This window comes from Myotis nattereri, assembly GCF_964212035.1.
Source record: "Myotis nattereri genome assembly, chromosome: 4".
Taxonomy (NCBI): Eukaryota; Metazoa; Chordata; class Mammalia; order Chiroptera; family Vespertilionidae; genus Myotis; species Myotis nattereri.
In genome coordinates, this window is record NC_138079.1 from 20818409 (window position 1) to 20839963 (window position 21555).

Sequence of the window (21555 nt, forward strand, 5' to 3'; positions counted from 1 at the left end):
GCTCAATGCAGGAGCTGCCCTCTGGTGGTCAGTGAGCTCCCACATCGGGGAACTCTGCTCAGCCACAAGACAGGCTGATTGCTGCCAGTACAGCAGTGGTGGTGGGAGCCTCTCCCGCCTCCTCAGGACCGCTAAGGATGTCTGACTGCAGCTTAGGTCTGCTCCCCACTGGCAAATGGACATCCCCCGAGGGCTGCCGGGCTGCCAGAGGGATGTCTGATTGCCATCTTAGGCCCAATCCCCCGGGGAGCAGGCCTAAGCCAGCAAGTGGTCACCCCGAAGTGTCCCAGACTGCGAGAGGGCACAGGCCGGACTGAGGGACCCCTTACCCCTGAGTGCACAAATTTTTGTGCACTGGGCCTCTAGTATATCCATATTATCCATCCTGTAATTACATTGCATTCATAAAGCTACTTTATTTCTTTAAAAATAATTTTAACCTCAATGGTCTTTCAAGAATGTTTACTTGCATTTTCTAAATCATGGTGGCATAAATTCAAGTACACAACAACCTTCATGGTACAGACTCTGTCAATAATCCATGCAGTTATTAATTCTATTGCACATAGGATACATAAATGGATTCTTTTCTCCTGGTCCTAATACTTGCATCCAGGTTAAATATTTTATTTTTTGTTTCAAAAATCCACAGCCATATTTTGACATAAAATAATTATCAATCAACAAGAGGATGATAAATTCATTTCATTGTGTGGAGAAATATCTTTATGTTTGCCAGTTAATGCAACTAGATTTAAATTGAACTCTTTTAAAATATTATATTTCTTTTCTTTTTAAAGGTCATTTTAAAATCAGGAACATAAAGCACAGCCTGTTAATGTCAGTTGGGAGCTATGCCAAGAAAATGCTGGGTAAGTATTTAAAGAGGAAGATTAAATGTGTATATTGGTTATTTAAAAGCTTCAAAGGGAAAAAAAATTAAAAAATGCAGCAATTTCAATGAAGATAAATGGATTGGAGAAGAGGCATTTATGGGAAGGTGATGCTGGCAGATGGGAGTTCTACGTGATTACTATGTACACATTTCTTCTGACAATATGTAACCTGTGATGCTGTATGTGAATAGAAGAAAATATTAGGGTAAATTATATAAATCAAATAGTAATGTTAATATATAAAGTATGACTTCACTGAAGATTTGCAGAGTCAGAGGGCACATCAAATCAGAGGCTCTCTCGATTCCACTGCTGCAAATGTAGAAGGCAGAGGACAGGGCACGTGGAAACCACCAGCCATGTGAACTCCTGCGTGATGGGTCCACATGGAACAAGGGGCAAGCAAAATCTGCCTGCTGGGAATTAGGGAAGCACAGGAAGTTCAAAACACATGACAGATTAACAGTTTACAGTGAGCAGTAATTTTGATGCTGAGTGTTCTATATAGACATCTGTACTTTTTTAAAATGATACAAGACATAGTGAAAACTTTGAGTCTTTCATATTTTTTTGCATTTATCACATCTCATATGTTTTCCGGCTGCCATTTATTCTTTTATTATTTATTTATTTTTATTCTTTATTGTTTAAAGTATTATAAATAGTAGTACATATGTCTCCTTTTTCCCCCTGTACCAACAATGAGATACCACCTCACACCTGTCAGAATGGCTATCATCAACAAATCAACAAATGACAAGTGCTGGAGAGGATGTGGAGAAAAAGGAACTCTCCTTCACTGCTGGTGGGAATGCAGACTGGTGCAGCCACTGTGGAAAATAGTATGGCGTTTCCTAAAAAACCTAAAACTGGAACTGCCATTTGACCCAGAAATACCACTTCTAGGAATATATCCCAAGAAAACAGAAACACCAATCAGAAATGATATATGCACCCCTATGTTCATAACAGCACAATTCACCATAGCTAAGGTTTGGAAACAGCCTAAGTGCCCATCAGCAGATGAGTGGATTAGAAAACTGTGCCATTTACTCTTGTCTTCCTGGAATGTTCTAATATTTGTCGATCAAGCCAAACAACAACCAAAAAACACTTCTGCTTTGATGGCAGGAGTATGGGGGAATTTCTAACACCACAATGTAACTGTATTGAAACATTGCTATAATTATATTTTAACTGTTACCGCTCCTCTCAATTTCACATATTCTTTAAGAACTTGAAAGCACAAATAATGTGATTTAGTTGCATTGTAAATGTACAGATGTAATCGTAAAATTGTGCCCTTTATCTATACCAAGGATCAGAGCAACAAATGCCTTACAGAGACAAGCAGACAATACAAGATACGTTTTGGTCTCAGGAGCATGATTAGAACTGAAGGGAACTATGAAACTTGTGTACGACCTGCCCCAAAACATAGACAACGTATGTACAACTTATTGAGAGGCCCTCTTATCTTTCAGTGCATTAAATGCTTTCAATAGAATTTCATGACCTCTATATTTACTTCAATTCTGTTTTTGTTCATCTTAAACCTATGCATAATTACCTAATGGTGCTAGAAGTCGAATCGGGGTCCCTTGCCATTACAGTCCCAATGATTGTTCCCACTTCAATATCTTCATGAACCTCAAACAGATAGGAGGATCTGCTAAAAACGGGAGGCTCGTCCACATCTTCTATAGAGATTTTGACAATCGTTGTATCTTTAAATGGTCCTAGGTAATAAAATCGTGGATCCACGTGGGTATTTTCTGCTTCCACCTTCAGAGTGTAAAGTCTTCGGCTCTCATAGTCAAGTGGCTGTTTAATAAAAAATAAACCATGAAATTCGGGTGAGGGAAAATGGAGTAGATGCTCCTTCCAAGTTACAGTATGATTTTAAAAGCATGATTGAGTTCTAAGCTGTCCATTAACTGTAAATAAATAAAAGTAATTTAAAATATGTTAACATATCAATAGGATTCAAATTTACTTTTTAATATATTCAATGTGTGATACTTTAGTAGTGGTTCTCAACCTTCTGGCCCTTTAAATACAGTTCCTCATGTTGTGACCCAACCATAAAATTATTTTCATTGCTACTTCATAACTGTAATGTTGCTACTGTTATGAATCATAATGTAAATATCTGATATGCAGGATGGTCTTTGGCGACCCCTGTGGAAGGGTCGTTCGACGCCAAAGGGGTCGCGACCCACAGGCTGAGAACCGATGCTTTAGAGCATAGGAAAATGAAATTTTAAATCTTGGAAAAATTAGAAAGGATTAAAACCTAAGGTGGTGACAAAATTAGGCTGATAGATTGTGTGTGTGTGGGGGGGGCGGCGAGGGAGGTAGGGGTTGAGGTGTTGGCCATTGCCAATTTTTTCTAAGAAAAAATTCAGTTATCTTTTTAAATTTATGTTTTGATATTTCTATTCAGTTTAATGGGCTCCTCGTACTTTAAGAAATTGTGAAGACTAATATAAAACTTTCAACAGCTATATGAGATTCCACCTGCATGACTATTACTTCCCAGTCATGAAAAGTAACGAGAAAGCTGCTTTCCCCTTTGCTGTTACTGTCCATTTAAAAGCGCTTGTGTACCTTGGGCTGTGCAATAGAATGTCAGGGTAGTTTGTGATTAACCAGTGCTAAGTGGTCACTTTACGCATAGAGAGCTTAGGATATTTCATTGGATCTAAATTTTATTGTGTCTTATTTTTTCTTATAATGATGGTACTGACTCTGTAATAAAAAAACAAATAGTTACATTTAAACCATATTAATAAACATATCTTGGCAGAAAAGTTTAATTTATGTAGCAGAAGGGAAAATGTGAACAACTAAATTATCCCCCAATCCATGCTATTTATTTTTATCAGCAGCTTAATTGTTATTTCATACATCTGGATAGAAGGTATGCTACTTTTTGTGCCTCCAACTGTGATAATATATTGACATTACTAGCTATTAACTGTTTATTTAAGCAAATATTATTATGGAAGGCTTTTATTAATGTGGCTCAGAAATATAATCACACATACAGGATGGGGCAGAAATAAGATTACAGTTGTGAGTATGTGAAACTCAGAGTTTATTCTTGTATTATTATGTATTAATTATTGTGTTATTTCCCCATATGAATAACTGTAAACCTACTTTTGCCCCACCTTGTATATTAACTTGCCTTGTAAATTTTGTGAAATCTCAGGTTTCTTGTTTCATTAAAGAAAACATTTGGTCAAAATGTCCAAGATCTTTGGCTTTATGTTTCTCAGACTATGCACAGTATAAATTACATTTGAACACGATGGTGAGATTTCTGAATGGATAATGCATGAGTGGAGACTACATATTGAAATCTCTCTTTTCTAGGGTCGGGTGTTTACGTATGCTGATGGTGTGCACCTTTTTCACAGTTACGATGCCTTCCTGTGTGTCCTTCGCAGTTATGATGTCAAACATGTCAGTCCCATCACCATCAATAATTCGATATTCAACTTCAGCATTTTTCCCAGTGTCAGCATCAGTTGCTTTTACACTTCCAACAGCTGTGCCAACTGGGGAGGATTCAAGTACTCGAAGATGGATGGTGTCTGCAAAGAATGAAGAAAAGAGAGAGAGAGAGAGAGAGAGAGAGAGAGAGAGAGAGAGATTTCTCAATAGAATATTCAAAGGTAAATGTGTTATGAGAGAACATTATAAATCTTAAACACGGCATGATGATAGCTGATTAATAAGTTGAATACACATAATAAAATCATATTAAATTAAAGGCTAAGGAGAGAAAAGTAGAACTTTGGGGTATTTGTTCATATTATGAATAGCGAGTACCAACCTCAAATCATATTAGCAATTTGTCTTTTTTTTGCATTTGCACAAATAACTAGACATCAGCTTTGAGTGAAGATATGTACATATGTGTGTTTATGTAGTTATAACAAACTACAGAATAAGGAGTGAATGCTTGTTAATTGCTGTTCCTATGTTGTATTTAGTTACATACTACTTAGCTTGCTGGCCGCAGAACATTACAAAATTTCAAGAAATAAGCCATAATCAAGAAGAATCCTGGTTCTTTATTATTTCTATTTGTGACAGAAGAAACAAAAGGTTAGTCTGTGGGAGAAATACAAAGTGCCCTTCACAGTATCAATATAAAAACACTAAATTGTGACAAACTCCCCTATATTCCAGAGCAAAACAAGAATTTATCCAATCCCCTCTTGCATATAGATATGTTTCCAGCTTGAACAACCTCTACTGCTAATGAGATTTATGTCTTAGCTTTTGATCTTGAACTAGGCTACTGACAGATTAATAGACCTGAAGCACCTCTGATTATCACAGCTTCTTGCTCATAAGCCTTAAGCAATTCTCCTTAATATACATAATGAAGTCCAGAATGCTTAAACACTTGCCTGAGTATATCTTTCCTAATGTATTTTTCCTTCAATCACATCCATGAAAGCTTTTCTTCAAACTGGACTTTTCTAAGTGTTCTTGTCAAAACTTGATTTCCTACATCCCCCTTTACATTTTTTTACATTTACTTCCTTCATGTAAAATCACCCTCCCCCCATTATCTGCATAATGCAATTAAACAAACCTGATAAAATGGCACCGTTATTGGCTGAGTGTTTGGGGGGCTGTGCCCCTCAAAATTTATATATTGAACCTTTATTCCCTAGATTGTGGATGCAGGGTTTTTATACACATCATTCACAACTTCTGTATTATGTTTATTTATTTTGCTACACTTTCCCTTTATTTATGATGTATTTGGTGTGGTTTGTGGTTGATCATTTCTTGGAAAATAAAACATTGGTGTGGCTGTATTTCACATATACTCTAGATTTGAGACTAGAGAATCATGGTACTGCAGATTTTAACAGAAACCAGATTTTACTAGATACTGATGCCAAAATTTCTGGTCAGGTCTCAATTTGTTGTCTTACAAAATCGAAGAATTTTTGAACAGTGATTATATGAAAAAATTGTAGTAAAGGGAGTAAATCTTGTTTCATATATGCAAATATGTCAAAAAGCCAAGAAGGAAGGTAACTATTTGTATTAGAAATAAGAAATCTAATTATGCCTTTGATATAAAAAGTAAATAACAGTAAGTTATTTTCTATTAATATGTTAATTGATCTTTGGTTTAGAATTAAAATATCGGTATCATTCAAAAGGAATTTAGAGTGCTATGATTTACAATAATAGCATTTAAACCTTTTCAGCATAAGAGAAAATCTTATACTGTAATAAAAGTACTTCAGTAGGAAGACTATGATACTAGAACCGATTACAACCTGTTCTTGTAAATCAGCTGTACATTTTGTTTTAATTGTTGTCACTCAGAAAGGCTTAGAATCCCATTTCAATAGCATGAATCAAAACCCTGATGCCCAAACACTTGTAATTATTACAGTGTTTTTCTATAACATAAACCAAGCCTTCTTAGAGATTTGTTCTTTCTAAATTTGAGGAATGGAAAGGAAATTGAGATCAGGATTTTTTGAGAGAGAAATTAGGTGCTCTACCAGGGATTAATTGGATCATAGGAAAGTACAAAGAAACCAATTTTCTTGCCTCTACTGGTCAGCAGTTTGAAATCTGATCATTTATAAGATCATTTAGTTGATTAGAATACATTAAGTTAGACTTGGTTTCTGGTGGTGCAAGCTAGATAATTCAGTTCAACTTTGTAGCTTGAAAACAGTTTTTGGATCATAGATAGAGACAGAAATACAAGGTATTAAAAATAAGTACAAACTCCAAATTAAAAAGGAAGGAGAACCCAGAGACACAGACAGAAGAGAGAGAACAAAAGAAAAAAGGAAACATTTCATCGTTTAATTAACTTTATTGTCACTTAGATTTCACTCTATTGTCTCTGAGAATTTGTTCTCCCACTTTTTATTTTTAGCTTGGACTTTTTTTTGGAAACCGCTTGTATTTTTAGGCACATGCTTAAATTCTAAAATCTGCCTGCTTATTATAGTTTTGGTCAAGGATCCAAACTTATTTATCACTTCAGACTTCCTTCATCCCAGGTTTATTTCATTTTCCTTGGAGTAAGTTTTATCCATGTTAATTTTCAGTACCTTCTGAGACTTAACCAGGGAAGTGATTATGCTGCATTGGTTCATATGTACTTTATAAGCCTAAAGTTTAGGACAGTTCTCTTCCTCAGTAATTTGTTGGAAGGGACACACACACATACAACCACACACACACACACACACACACACACAGCAGTTGAGCTGTGTGTGTTAATATATGTACATTCATATATTTAATTTCCCCAGAAACATTATAAAATGTGTTTTCAAAGTATCCATAATTTCCAGAAAAGCCATGATCGATCCATTCATCAAAATAGTATAGATTTAGTTCTTTTGTTAAGTATTTCAAAAAGCTGTATTATAAATATATATGTCGCATACACACATGCAATAGACACATTCATGATTGTTTTGATTGTATGGTAACTTTAGTAATTAATCTATTCAACACATATTTACTCAGTGCCCAAGATAAATAATTCAAGAATGCTTTCTCTGGAATTACGTTTATGCTCATCGACCAATTTGGTGACAAGATTTATTGGGTCTATCTATTTGAAAGTTAAAAAGTACATTTCTATATTTTAAATGGATGAAAGAGCTACTTTTATTTATTTCCAAGACTAGTCTGTTGAAGACAACCATCCTAGTTTGTCAAGCAAAATGCAATTACTTTAATTAAGAGCCTGCAAGGGTGTTTACCATGTAGGGCAAGCAGCAGGGGGGTATCCAGAAAGGAGACGGATTGCTATGCACACACTGACAAAGGGAAAGTAGTGCCTGTCACCCACCTTAGTTTTTATCTTACACTTGATGGAGCTTTAATTATGTGGTGTGCTTCCGTTTTCCTATCCACTCCAATTTACAGTTATTTTAAATTCATTCCCAGGTGTCAGAATGAATCATCTGCTTCTCTTGTAATGCTTAGGGCAGATAAATATTTCTTCCTGATGACTATGTCTTTAGTTTGGTTATCAACATAAGTACAAAGGCATAAATATGAGGAGGAGAGAGGTAACTGACGTTTCTGTGAAATGTGGTGAAAGTTACATTTAGAAGTAAACGTCTAAAAAAAAAGTAATATTGCAACAGCTTCTAGGGCCTGGACAAAATGCATGGCTCTTTAGATAAGTGCACTTGGAGACCGCTGCTGACAACCTCACGCATCGGGCTTTCCATTATGAAAATTTTTATTTTTGAATAAAAAATTTCAAACAATGTTGCTATCTTTTAGGCCTTTTGGGAATCAAGACTAAGTATTCCAGATCACCTGTTCTAGCCAAAATTTTATCCATAGGACCTTTGCACATGAATGTTCAAAGCACTGCAGATTTAGTACCAGACCTAGAAGTAATGGATTGCTCAATGTAAGAGGCTTCGGAGGAAAAACATGACAGGCTTAGTGAGAGATGGGAGAGGGTGAGTTCCTCAGGAAAGACAACAGAGATGCCAGGAAACATCAGAGAGGGCAACAGGGCAAAGCCAGGTTTTGAGGTTGGCTACAGATAACTGCTGTTTTGTTTTACTGATAAAAAACAACAACAGTGAGGTTCAAAGGGAGATCATTTGTCTTTTTCCTTTGTTCCGGCCCTTGTTTCTGCCCACATTTGCATAAGAAGTCTGCTTTTCCAGAGTTGAGTTTTTTAAAAAAAAAATAACCAAACAAAAAACCCACACATATATGAATCAACACAATAATTTAACATTAGTTTAATTTTTTAATTTGTTTTATGTGTAATCTTATTGTAACATCGCTATGCTGCATAATAATCTCAAACAACACTTGCTTTAAGAAAAATGACACAATTATGCACGTTTATAAACCATTCCATTGTATCATGTTTAAAATATGTTTTTTAATGAGCTTAACAGGAAGACATTAAAAACAAGATAAAGCTCCTTGGAGGGAACTGCGGGTAGTTAAGGAAATTATGCAACACTAAATGGGCATTTAGGAGAAAGGAGAGGAGAGCTCAAAGTCACGCCGGAGACTGACAGTGGAGGAGGCTCTGGAACTGAAGACTCTCACCGGAGAAGACAGAAACCTCAATTTGTGAGCACTGGAGACGTGATCACCAACTTAGCTTTGGGCGTTTAATTTAAATTAGAGCAAACTGAGATGTCTCAGTTTCCTGTTCATGCCACTGAGGAAAGTGACACACCAAAGCTTTGAGAGAAGCTACCATTGATCCCCAGAGCCTAGGGGAAACATCCCAGTATATTTCTTTGAAATTGTCTCCACGTTGATTGGCATCGATAGATAGACACAATTGCAATGTGTAGAAACATAACAAGCGCATAGACTTGGGGGAGGTTAACATAACCTTAAATTAGTCCTTCATAAACATATTACGATGTATCAGGTGCTCAATCTGTTTGCAATGTGTCTCCAAGCAGGCATAGTGAAGACTGTAAAAGCAGTCTAATTGAGTCTAAACATATTTGCACAGCTAGCTTTTATATCTATATATCTCTATCTGCCCAGGGTTTGTTTATTTCCAAAGTTTGTTCCAGAGGAAACCATATACATAGAAACTTTGAATCCTATTATGGAAAATGCCCAGTAGTCCAGTCTAAGGCAGCTTCCCACTAGACTAACTGGACAGTCCCAAGTGGATTTTTGTATAATTTCCATGCAACTCTATTTCTCTTAGGGAATTTTACAAGGTGGGGAATAAAGTAGGTCAACAGTTGTGAGTATGCCAAACAGAGCTTATCATTTTATTTTAGTTTATTGATTATTGGATTATTCTCCATACAAACAACTGTAAACCTACTTTGCCCCACCCTGTATATGTCATCACCCTGGTGAGATCCTATATTTCCCCAGTTGCATCACTCTAAGCATTTAGCATGATATCGTGCACGTCTGTTTTCACCTACATGTCATGTGTGCACCTCATTTCACGATCTACTGGACATCTAAGCCCCGCTACCTTTCCGCAGGCGTCTCCATTCAAAATGTTCAAGTCAAACTGAAATCCTGGCTCTCTCTCGATACAAGCATTCCTGGTAGAAAGCTAGAAAGTATCTTTTGCTCTCCTCTCTCCCTCAAACCTTTTGTTGACCTAATTACAATGCCTTGTGTTTCACCCACTTACATATTTCTCAAATCTCTGCTCTCCTCAGCGTTAGTGCAGACTCTGAACTCCTGCTCTCCCGATCCAAGCAGGGTGCCGGTCAGAATAATTAGCTGCTGCCAGAATACTCGGTCAAAACAAAGAACCGTGCCTCGTCTCCCTTAAAAATGGTTCCTCAGATAATATATGTGGCACTTTATGTTTGTATCCCATGCACGTCATGATGCCAGCACTGCCTACATTTCCATCCTCATCACTCCCAACCCCTGCTTCAAACCCTGGGGACCAGCCATACCAAGTTGCACACATTTCCCCGAATGCCACCTTTGTTCATCCTCTCCTCCCAACAAGAATGCTCTCCCTCCATGCCCCTTGCTGTCCTCCCTGGAAAACTCTCAAATAATTTTCTTTTTGTCTTAATCTCCCTGACCTGAAAAGCTTATCATTTTATGGTTTGGGTTTTAATTGATAATTTTAGCACATAATGTTATTGCATCAGTCTCCATTTATATGTGTGTACATACGTTTGTATACATGCTAGTGGCCCGGTGCATGAAATTCGTGCACAGGGTGTGTGGGGCGGTGTCCCTCAGCCCGGCCTGCACCCTCTCCAATCTGTGACCCCTTGAGCGATGCCATAGGGATCGGGCCTAAACCGGCAATCGGACATCGCTCTTGCAATCTGGGACTGCTGGCTCCTAACCACCACTTACCTGTCTGCCTGCCTGATTGCACCTAACCACTCTGCCTGCCAGCCTTCTCACCCCCAACTGCCCCCCCCCCCTTGCTGGCCTGCTTGCCCCCAACTGCCTTCCCTGCTGGCCCGATTGCCCCCAATTGCCCACCCCCTCCACCCCCCCGCTGGCCTGATCTCTCCCAACTGCTCCCACCCTGCAGCCTGCTCGCCCCCAACTTCCTCCCCTGCCGACCTGATCAACCCCAACTGCTCCCCACCAGCCTGTTCACCCCCCAAATGCCCCTCCTGCCGGCCTGATCGCCCCCAACTGCCCCCCACTCCTGGCCTTCTCACCCCTAACTGGCACCACTGCCGGCTTGTTCACCCCCAACTACTCCCTGCCCTGCCAGCCTGATCACTCCCGACTGCCCTCCCCTCCTGGCCTGATCACCCCTAACTGCCTCTGCCTCGGCCCCACCACCATGGCTTTGTCCGTAAGTCTCCCGGAAGGTCTCCCGGGTTAATTAGAATATTACCCTTTTATTAGTATAGATAACCACAAATATGTACACATATACTTATATTTATGCATAATATACATACAACCTACATCTAAATATAAAAAAACACACACAAATAAAATGAGAGACAATGTATGTGAGAGAAACTAACAGCTACAATGTAACAAATTAAAGGTGTGTGTGTGTGTGTGTTTGGGAGAGAGAGAGAGAGAGAGAGAGAGAGAGAGAGAGAGAGAGAGAGAGAGAGAAAGATAGAGGTTGTGTCTGCATAACCTTTCAAAATCCAAACCATTTATGGGTGTATCCTGTATCTTATTTCTCACTTTACTATTATTAGTTTACTATTATTTCCTAGCATAGTTCCTGTCATGTATTAGGGCTTCAGTCAATGTTTAATGTATCAGGGAATGCTTTAATAACATTATTTATTGCTAATTCTTACAAATTATAGGCACTGAAACCATGGCAAAGAAATCCTCCTGATATTTGAGGGTATTTTGATGGTTACAGTAAAAATCATAGTTATATGAAACAATATGAATTATAGAACAGTACTTTTGAATACATTGATTTTTTTTCCTAGATAATAAAAAAGGGAAAAGGAGACATTTTTAATTTAAGTTCCTGCTTTCTCATGCTAAAGCATCTTCCTTGGGAAATACCTGACTGCTGCCCTAGCTGAAATGTGCTTGATGATTTTGAAATATGCAGATAAGCCTGGGGCTCACATTACCTCGGAATCCCCAGGTGAAGAGAGGTTGACTCTATTTACAGAGTGAAAATCGGGACTTATTAAATCAAATCTCTCTTGTACCAGGTAGGGATTAAGGTAGTCTCACAACCCACTGAATGAACGTGTCTTAAATCCCTATGTATATCATATAGATTTTTCTTGAAAAACATTTTCTCATGCAAACTTGTTTATTTATCTGACCAAACTGGTTTACTTAAATGATCCCAGCAAAGAAGGTAGTTGTGTTTGGTAAAAGCACCAACCAGCCAAGGTATGATTTTCCTGTGTTAGTATCAAAATGCACAGACAGCCCTGGCCAGCGTGCATCCCATGAGGGGTCCCAGATTCTGAGAGGGCACAGGCCAGGCCGAGGGATCCCACTGGTGCACAATCAGGGCCGGGGAGGGATGTGGGAGGTTGGTCAGCCAGGGAGGGACCACGGGAGGGCCCTGGGGCGTGTCCGGCCCATCTCGCTCAGTCCTGATGGGCTGGACCCCAGCAGCAAGCTAACCTACCAGTCAGAGCATCTGCACCCTGGTGGTCAGTGCACGTCATGGCGACGGGTCAAACAGTTAACTGTCTGCCCCCTGGTGGTCGGTGCATGTCATAGACAGTGGTTGAGCAGCTTTAGCATATCATTAGCATATTACACTTTGATTGGTTGAATGGCCGACTAGTCAACCAGACACTTAGCATATTAGGCTTTTATTATATAGGATATAAATTCTTATAAATTTGATATTTCCTAACAAAATATATCCTAGAACATATTTTGAGATGGCCAAAGATAAATAAATACAAATATGATTGTCAATCAATCATATATTTTGTCTGCAATTCATATATTTTCCCCCCTCATAAAGGCTCAGCTCAGCTGACATTATGTAAGTGTACTTGTTACTTGATCCTGACTACCACTTGTCCACCTAAGCTGGATGTGAACATGTCTGTGATGATGTTAATAGATCAGGGACATGATTCTGAGAGCTCTGTTTCTCAGGAGCCCATACCATCTGTTAAAAAGAATGAGAAAATTAATCGAGTCTCTTTGTCATTTGTCTCTGTGATAGGATGTGTTGGAAAGCAGCTAAATGTAAATGAAGAGCTGTGATCTCCTTGAACAATGTTCTAGAATTGTCTCATTTGTGGGTTGGGACTTTTGGCCTGGGTGTAAGCTGCTAATTCTTCTTCCTTCTTCTTCAGTCCTGGTAAAATATTGCCCTATCCAAGAACTAGAGCCAAATCCTAGGCACCAGCTGGCTGGCTGGGACCCTGACCATCTGCTCAAGTACTTTTGTAAACTCTTTTTCTCTAGACCTGGACTTCCTTTCTGACATCTATTGTTTGTTTGTATGTGGGTTTGTTTGTTTAATAGATTTGAGAGTCTTATCACAGCATTATCTGGTCCATTAAGGCAAAGATGCTTGGACTAGCCTGCTAGCCTGGCTTCTGCAGATCAAATGACCTTAATCACTGCATCTGATCTGGATGAAAATCAGTACCTTACTTTTTTCCAGAAACGCTTAATAAAAGCCATTTGGGCACAAATCCTGTTATCCAATTGATTTTGCCAAACCCTACAATGATTAGGTTCCAGTAATTTACATTTTATAGACTTCTGTCACGGAGATTATTTTTGTTTCTCTGATTTTAGAGAAAGAAGGAATGAAGTGAAAATGAGGTGAATGAGACAAATATACAAGAAGGAGTACCATGTGGTTAGATTTAAGGTAAGGGACTAGAAAGTTTTTCTATCTTAGGACAATGAAATACATCAAAATTCAAGGACCATTGGATGTTCGACTGGTTGGAGAGCAGGGAAATTTGCCTTGGACTCCTCATGCATAGAAGCACTCATTTGTTCAAACATGGTAAGTGCATTCATTTTTTTGGCTTCCAAGTTTATAGGTCTCTCCAGACTTATGGCACTTTTATTTAATCTTTGGTTGGCCATACAAGAATAACAGCATGGTATCATAGCAAGGGAAAGAATAACCTTGGAAACATGACACACATTCCTTCAAAAGGAAAGGGGAAGGGGAGGAAATCCATGTATGGAGAACCTATGATATATTATAATTGCTAATGAATACATTTTATTATTATGTTTAAATATATTTTTATTGATTACAGAGAGGAAGTAAGAGGGAGAGAGAGAGAGAGAGAGAGAGAGAGAGAGAGAGAGAGAGAGAGAAACCCCAATGATGAGAGAGAATAATTGATCTGCTGCCTTCTGCATGCTCCCTACTGGGGATTGAACCCACAACCCAGGCATGTGGCCTGACCAGAAATAGAATCTGTGACCTCCTGGTTCATAGGTCGACACTCAACCACTGAGCCATGCTGGATGAGCTGAATACATTTTATACATGAAATCATGTCTCTTATTTGTAACCCTATGAGATAAGAACTGCATATGTAGCAACTGAGGTCTAGAGAAGATAAATTTCCTAGTTTTACGCATTTTCAGTTTCTGTAATTATTCAGGCTTCCTTAGAGTATTCTTCTCTATTAATTCTTTTTAAAATAACACCCCTGCCATTCTTTAGTCATGTTCCCTGCTTTATGTTCTTCACAGCACTTACCACCCTGCTAGACCTCATAAATACAATGTGGTTATCACTTTTTGTCTACGCCTTCAATGGGTAGCTCAGGTCCTTGCTGGCCACTGTAGCCTAATTCCTGCTTAGAGCCTGGGATATAGGAGACTCTCAAAATTATCCAGATGAGTGGATTAGAAAATGCTGGGGTCCAACCCCAGCAGGTCCAGGGGTCCCCAAAGGTGTGGACGGAGTCAGCGAAGAAGGAATGACACGGAGCGGGCGTTCAGATGATCAACATAGCGAGGTTCTCTAGCCAAGTTCTGGTCAGGATCTCCAGTGAAGTTCTGGTTAGGATCTCCAGCCAGGTTCTGTGTCCATGTTCTCTTGCTTGGTTCGCCAACCAGGTTCTCCAGCCAGGTTCTGTAGCCATGTTCCCTCGCTAGGTTCTCCAGCCAGGTTCTGTCCAGGTTCTCTAGCCAGGTTCAGTCACCAGGTTCTAGTCAGGTTCTCTTGCCAATTTCTGTAGTCAGGTTCAGTCCAGGATCTTTTGCCATGTTCTCTCGCTAGGTTCTGTCTCTAGGTTCTGAGGCCAGTTTCTGTCCAGGATCTTTTGCCATGTTCTCTCCAGCGAAGTTCTTCTGTCTCTAGAGAACGTTCTGTGTAGGTTCTGTGCCTAGGTTCTGTCTCTCTTGGTTCTGTCTTCTTTGTTCTGTGTTCTAAGTTCTGTGTTGTTACATCTGTATTTATACCAGTTGATTCCAATCCTATCAATCTCTATTCCAAAGGTTAGGGCGTTTCTTATCTCCATTCCAGGGAGTAAAGATTATGTAGCTTAAGCATGATTGTTCGTAGTTAAAGTTATTAATTACCCGCCTGGCACTTAGTTGAGGGGTTTTATTCCCTCCCTAACTTCAGGGGAAAATCCCTACCTGGGGAAACCACCTTTCTCAGAGACCTTGGTTAAAACACATAGTGCCAAGAAGGTGAGCAAACATTAAGAACAGTATGCCATATATGCCAGGTCCCTTGAAACAGCAAGCATGGACCGGCTCCCGGCAAGAAAACTGTGGTACATATACACAATGGAATATTATGCTGCTCGAAAAAAGAAGGAATTCTTACCATTTGCAACAGCATGGATGGAACTAGAGAGCATTATGCTAAGCGAAATAAGCCAGTCAGAGAAAGATAAATATCACATGATCTCACTCATTTGTGGAATATAATGAACAACATAAACTGATGAATAAAAATAGAACTAGAGACATAGAAGCATCAAACAGACTGTCCAACCTATGAGGGAAGGCGGTGGGTGAAGGGGTAAGAGATCAACCAAAGGACTTGTATGCATGCATATGAGTATAACCAATAGACACAGACAGTAGGGGGGTAAGGGCATGTGCTGGGGGGTGGGAGTGGCTGGGGAGAGGTTAAGGGGGGAAAAAGGAGACTCATGTAATACTTTAAGTGATAAAGAATTTAAATTTAAAACAATTATCTAGTGACCCATCTCTAATTCAGAACTTCCTCTACTTTTCTATTTTATTTTCGTGTACTTAACGGGTAGAGATTATTTGTTCAGTCCTCTTTGTGACTTTCTTTTATTCCTCAACTTGTTATCCTCCAGCTTCTTCCAAAATGATTTCAACTAAAACTAACTGGGAAAGATCATCCACAATGCCTGCATTATGTCAATTCCAATGGCTGCTTTCCAGTGCTCATTTTAGTGTCTCTTTTGTCCTTTCCATTCCGTTACTCTCTTTTCGTTAGAATTATCAAATTATGAAAATATATAAAAGTAGAAACTACAGAAAAACAATCATTAAAGTCATTTACTATTTCATCACCAAAGGTGATCATTATGGCCAGTTTGAAGCATGTTCCACTTTTTCCTGTGCAGAACATGCCCACTCATAAATAGGTAACTGCTAATTTCCAACTTGATGACCTCTCCTTCTCTCCCTATTCTTATGGCTTATAGTAGGTATAAACACAGTTTTAAGAAAGGATTTAGGGCAGGTAATAGGTTCTCCAAAAATAGCTTCCACTATAAAAGGCACTGAGTCCCACAACCCCCACCCCAATATTTGGACCAGTGCTGCTCCTCTGTACGCCCATTACACTGTGCATTGTTCCTTTATCACGCTTGTCATTTCATATTAAAACATCATGCTAGACCAGTGGTTCTCAACCTTCTGGCCCTTTAAATACAGTTCTTCATGTTGTGACCCAACCATAAAATTATTTTCGTTGCTACTTCATAACTGTAATGTTGCTCCTGTTATGAATCGTCATGAAAATATCTGATGTGCAGGATGGTCTTAGGTGACCCCTGTGAAAGGGCCGTTCGACCGCCAAAGGGGTCGCGACCCACAGGTTGAGAACCGCTGTGCTAGACAGTGGCCCACCCGTAATCAGAAATCAAGACTTATTTATCTTCATATGATTAATTGGAAATAAAGTGCCTGCTCCTGGAAGGAAAGCAATAGATTTTTTTCCCTTTACTTATTGTTTTTAAAATTAAATTATAGCACTAGAAATAACTCATGATTCTGAAATAATTTCAACAGAGAGATCGTTTTTTGAGAGTGAAAAATTTATACCTAGCGAGAAGCAGAAAACACTTTTGGAACTCAGTTTTCAGATGCACCCCTAACTTTGAATCCATTGCCTTTATTTTAGAACCATACTATGGTGCACGTGTCATATTAACGTTCACCTCTAAAACCACAAAATCCTAATGATAAATTAGATCGGGCACACAGTTATGTTTGTTAACACTAATGAAATTTTACTATTGTCAATGTTACTGTGAGTTTCTCCCATACTAGTCCCTCCGCTTGGAGAAAGTTCCCATCTCTTTGTATAGCTAGATCTATTTTATCTTAAAGTATTTTGATGAAATAGTTCCTATTAAATAAGACATTTCCTTATCTTACCCTCCTACTATCACACACATATTCTTCCTTTATCCAGAACTGAGCCAATACCTTGTATGTATACAATGTCTCTATTTATGTATGACCTGCCTCCCATACTTTAATGAAATATATAGGGACAAAAAACAACAACATGGTTTTTAAGCAAAATTCATACATCTAACTTCTAAAATAGCATTCTCAATAAGTATTTTTAGGTAAAAGTTGATTTCACTTGAACAGCTCCTCATATAACATATCAAAGTTTCTCCCTCTTGGCACTGTTGACATTTGAGGCCCAGTAATTCTTTGTTTTGTGAATCCTAAGGACATCTGCAGTATTTCTGGCTTACCCCCACCAGATGCCAGTAGTACCCACCAATTCAGAGAAGCAAAAATGTCTCAAGACATGGTGAAATGTTCTCTGGAAGGCAAACAAGAGAAGGATTGTTATAGATCCATGCAATAAAATTAGCTAAACAATGAAGGAGGAAACACAGTGTTTGCTCCTGGATGGTAAGCAGTAGATTTTCTGAGTTTTCTTCTGCCCCTTTGCCTTCCAAATGACAGATTTTTATCCACCACAGATGTGGCATATTGGGAAATGTTGAATTTGGATCAAACAATGTACGTGGAAGTTTAAGTTCTGACACCACTTTTATAACATTGGATAATAATAGTAATAGATCAGTACTTGCACAAATCAACATTATTGAGCAAATGAATACACTAGTGGCAGTCACTGAGTCCAGGGCTTCAGAGACACTCAATTATTTCATTTTATACCACTTCGTGGAATATGCATTGCTATTTCATTTTCCTTAACTGACCAAGGTGAAGAAGGTACTGGGTGGAGAAGACAGCATTGGGACTCATATAGGATGACTCCACAGTCTGCTCCTAAGCTGTCCCAGTTCACAGCCACTAGCGAAGCCAATAGCCCTCAGGCAGCAATTGGCTGGAAATATGCTAAGTCTGAATTGAGACTTGATGTAACTAGAAAATACTCATTATAAGGGTTTCAAAGAAACATGAGAGGAAATAATGTAAAATATCTAAATAGGTTTTACCTGGTACATCGATGATACGTTTAAAGGATAACATTGGGTTAATAAAATATATCCTATATAATAAAAGGGTAATATGCAAATTGACCCTAATGATGGAATGACCGGGAATGATCAGTCGCTATGATGAGCATTGACCACCAGGGGGCAGATGCTCAATGCAGGAGCTGCCCCCTGGTGGTCAGTGTATTCCCAAAGAGGGAGCTCCTCTCATCCACAAGCCAGGCAGATGGCTGTGAGCGCAGCGGCAGTGGCGGGAGCCTCTCCCACCTCCTCAGCAGCGCTAAGGATGTCCGACTGTGGCTTAGGCCCGCTCTCCCAGGGTGTAGGCCTAAGCCGGCAGATGGACAGCCCCAAGGGCTCCTGGGCTGCCAGAGGGATGTCTGATTGCCAGCTTAGGCCCAATCCCCCAGGGAGTGGGCCAAGCCAGCAGGCAGACATCCCCCAAGGGGTCCCGGACTGTGAGAAGGTACAGGACAGGCTAGGGGCCCCCCTCCCCTCCCCAAGTGCACAAATTTTTGTGCACCAGACCTCTAGTGATTAAATAAATGTCCTCTCCTTTCATTTTTAAAATATGGCTGACAGAAAATGTAAAATGACATATGTAGCACACATAATTGGTTTGCAATATATTTCTATGAAGCAACACCGATTTGTTTTCTTTATCATCTCCACTAGGAACCTCCTTTACTTCTTCTGTATATTGGGTATAAGAAAAATATCAATGGGTCTATACAAGTTAGTTGTGAGATTTTAGTGATGTCCCATTTGCAAGGCTTCATAAACTGTAGAAGCCTCTCCAAACTTTGGCTATTTAATGTAATGACGTTAGAAATTACAAACTAGCCCTAGCTGGTGGATTGAGTGTCAGCCTACAGACTGAAGGGTCCCCAGTTCAGTTCCAGTCAAAGGCACATGCCCTGGTTATGGGCTCGATCCCCAGTAGGAGGTGGGCAAGAGGCAGCCAATCAATGATTCTTTCTCATCATTGATATTTCTATCTCTCTCTCCCTCTCCCTTCTTCTCTGAATTCAATAAAAATATTTTTTTAAAAAGAAGTTAAAAACTAATGTTTTGGGTGTTAGATGACGTAAATTATCAAGTAACATTCTGATTGCCATTACTCAGTGTCCCCAGTAGTAAGATATTCATTGAAGAAAAGACAATTGAGAAAATAAAAGTTCAAAAATTATGTTTCGCCGGAACCGGTTTGGCTCAGTGGATAGAGCGTCGGCCTGCGGACTGAGGGGTCCCAGGTTCGATTCCAGTCAAGGGCATGTTACCTGGGTTGCGGGCACATCCCCAGTGGGAGATGTGCAGGAGGCAGCTGATCGATGTTTCTCTCTCATCGATGTTTCTAATTCTCTATCTCGCTCCCTTCCTCTCTGTAAAAAATCAATAAAATATATTAAAAAAAATTATGTTTCCATCTATGATTACAAAATAATGAGACAAGATATAGTATACTCTAAAATTTCTCTAAATGAATTGGTTTGTACATCTGGAGTTGCACATGGATGTCTACCCACCTCTGCCATTAGCTGCAATGTGGCTCTTATTGTCTCGTTTGTAAAATGGAGGTCATAATACTCACTTGGATGATTACATAAAGTAGACCAGTAAGTAACTTGGTATGGGATCCAATAAAAATGGTATTGAGAAAATATGTTATGCTTTATTATTATTAACATTATTATTATTATTTCAGGGCTTGTATGATATGCCTACCAGATACCAATTACAAATTCTGACTTAAAATAAAACAATTATTGAATTAATAAATATGTTATAACAGATAAAAATATTTTCTTCAGGCATTATTAACTTTCAAATGTCCATTTTTATTTAATTAGAATCTTAATTTGCTTATCGAATGCACCCTTTTTTAATGGACTGCCATAAAGACACATGTGTATACATGTTCTTCTTCACTTAAAATATAGTACTCCTTTTAATGGTTAGTTATTATTGTTTTTAAATATTTTTCAATTGATTTTAGAGAGAAAAAGGAAAGGAGAGAGATAAAAATATCGATGAGAGTCAACTGCCTCTTGCACGCCCCCTACTGGGGATCGAGCTTGCAACCCTGGCGTATTCCCTGACCTGGAATTGAACTGGTGAACTCTTGGTTCATGGGTTTATACTAAATCACTGAAGAACACTGGCCAGGCTGTTCAGTTATTATTAAGAAAATATTTTTCAGAAATATTTTTGATCATTGCAGAATACACAATTTGACAATTTTTTTTTCCTCCTGAACTTGTCTGGCCATTCATTATTCTGGTGACAGGCTTGCACTAAAGGACAATCAGAAATAAATATAAAATGTGAAATTTAAGTTTTATGTAAAGAGGCACCTCTTTAGACCTGTTCTGAAAGAACTATACAGGATTATAATTGGTTTCCTATTCCCTGCCAATGTTAAATGTAACTTGGAGCTGAAACGTGATTATTTAAAAACAGTATAAGTAAACACCCTCCTCCCTGTATTTTGGGCCAGACACCACAATAGCAGACATGACTGTCATGTACCTGAAATATCTAACAAAAGAATTGTCACAAATACATAAGCATATGATTAGTCTACTCAACACAATTCTACTTGAATTTCATATTTCCACAAACGTGATTTAAAAAAAACTCAATTCCAATCATGCACTTTCAATTATCAACATTAGACAAAAATAGCACAGAAAAGAGGAAAAATGCTTTTAAAGAGCCAAAATAATACAGTGAATCCTTAGACCATAATTCTTTCTGTGCAATGGACTTTACTATAAAAATATAAATATCACAAGAAGCTGTACTTTAAAACTTTATCACAAAGGTTCACTTAAAATTAGGGGATCAATTCAGAAGTTAATACACAGTAAATGCTAAAAATTAAGTACATAGACCTCACTAAAGCCTCCATTTTTATGCCACATTCGTATCAATGTAGAATCTCATCTTGAGCATAGGATCTTTTAGACTGGCAGGAAATTGGCTAAGTCTTGGAGTGTCCATTGAGGCCTAATAAACATCCTCTCTACTTGCAGGTCTACTAA

The 21555-nt window shown here is 38.7% G+C and overlaps 1 protein-coding gene across 1 annotated transcript in view; it reads right to left on the reverse strand.

Moving 5' to 3' along the window:
• The window catches only part of CDH10 (cadherin 10), a 135569-nt gene that overhangs the window by 18183 nt on the left and 95831 nt on the right, over positions 1 to 21555 (reverse strand). Inside the window, exons 6-7 of the mRNA XM_081089973.1 lie at positions 4311 to 4498; positions 2467 to 2720 (exon numbers count right to left, since the gene is read on the reverse strand). Coding sequence (XP_080946099.1) covers positions 2467 to 2720; positions 4311 to 4498 — 442 coding nt within the window. The remainder of the gene's footprint in view (positions 1 to 2466; positions 2721 to 4310; positions 4499 to 21555) is intronic.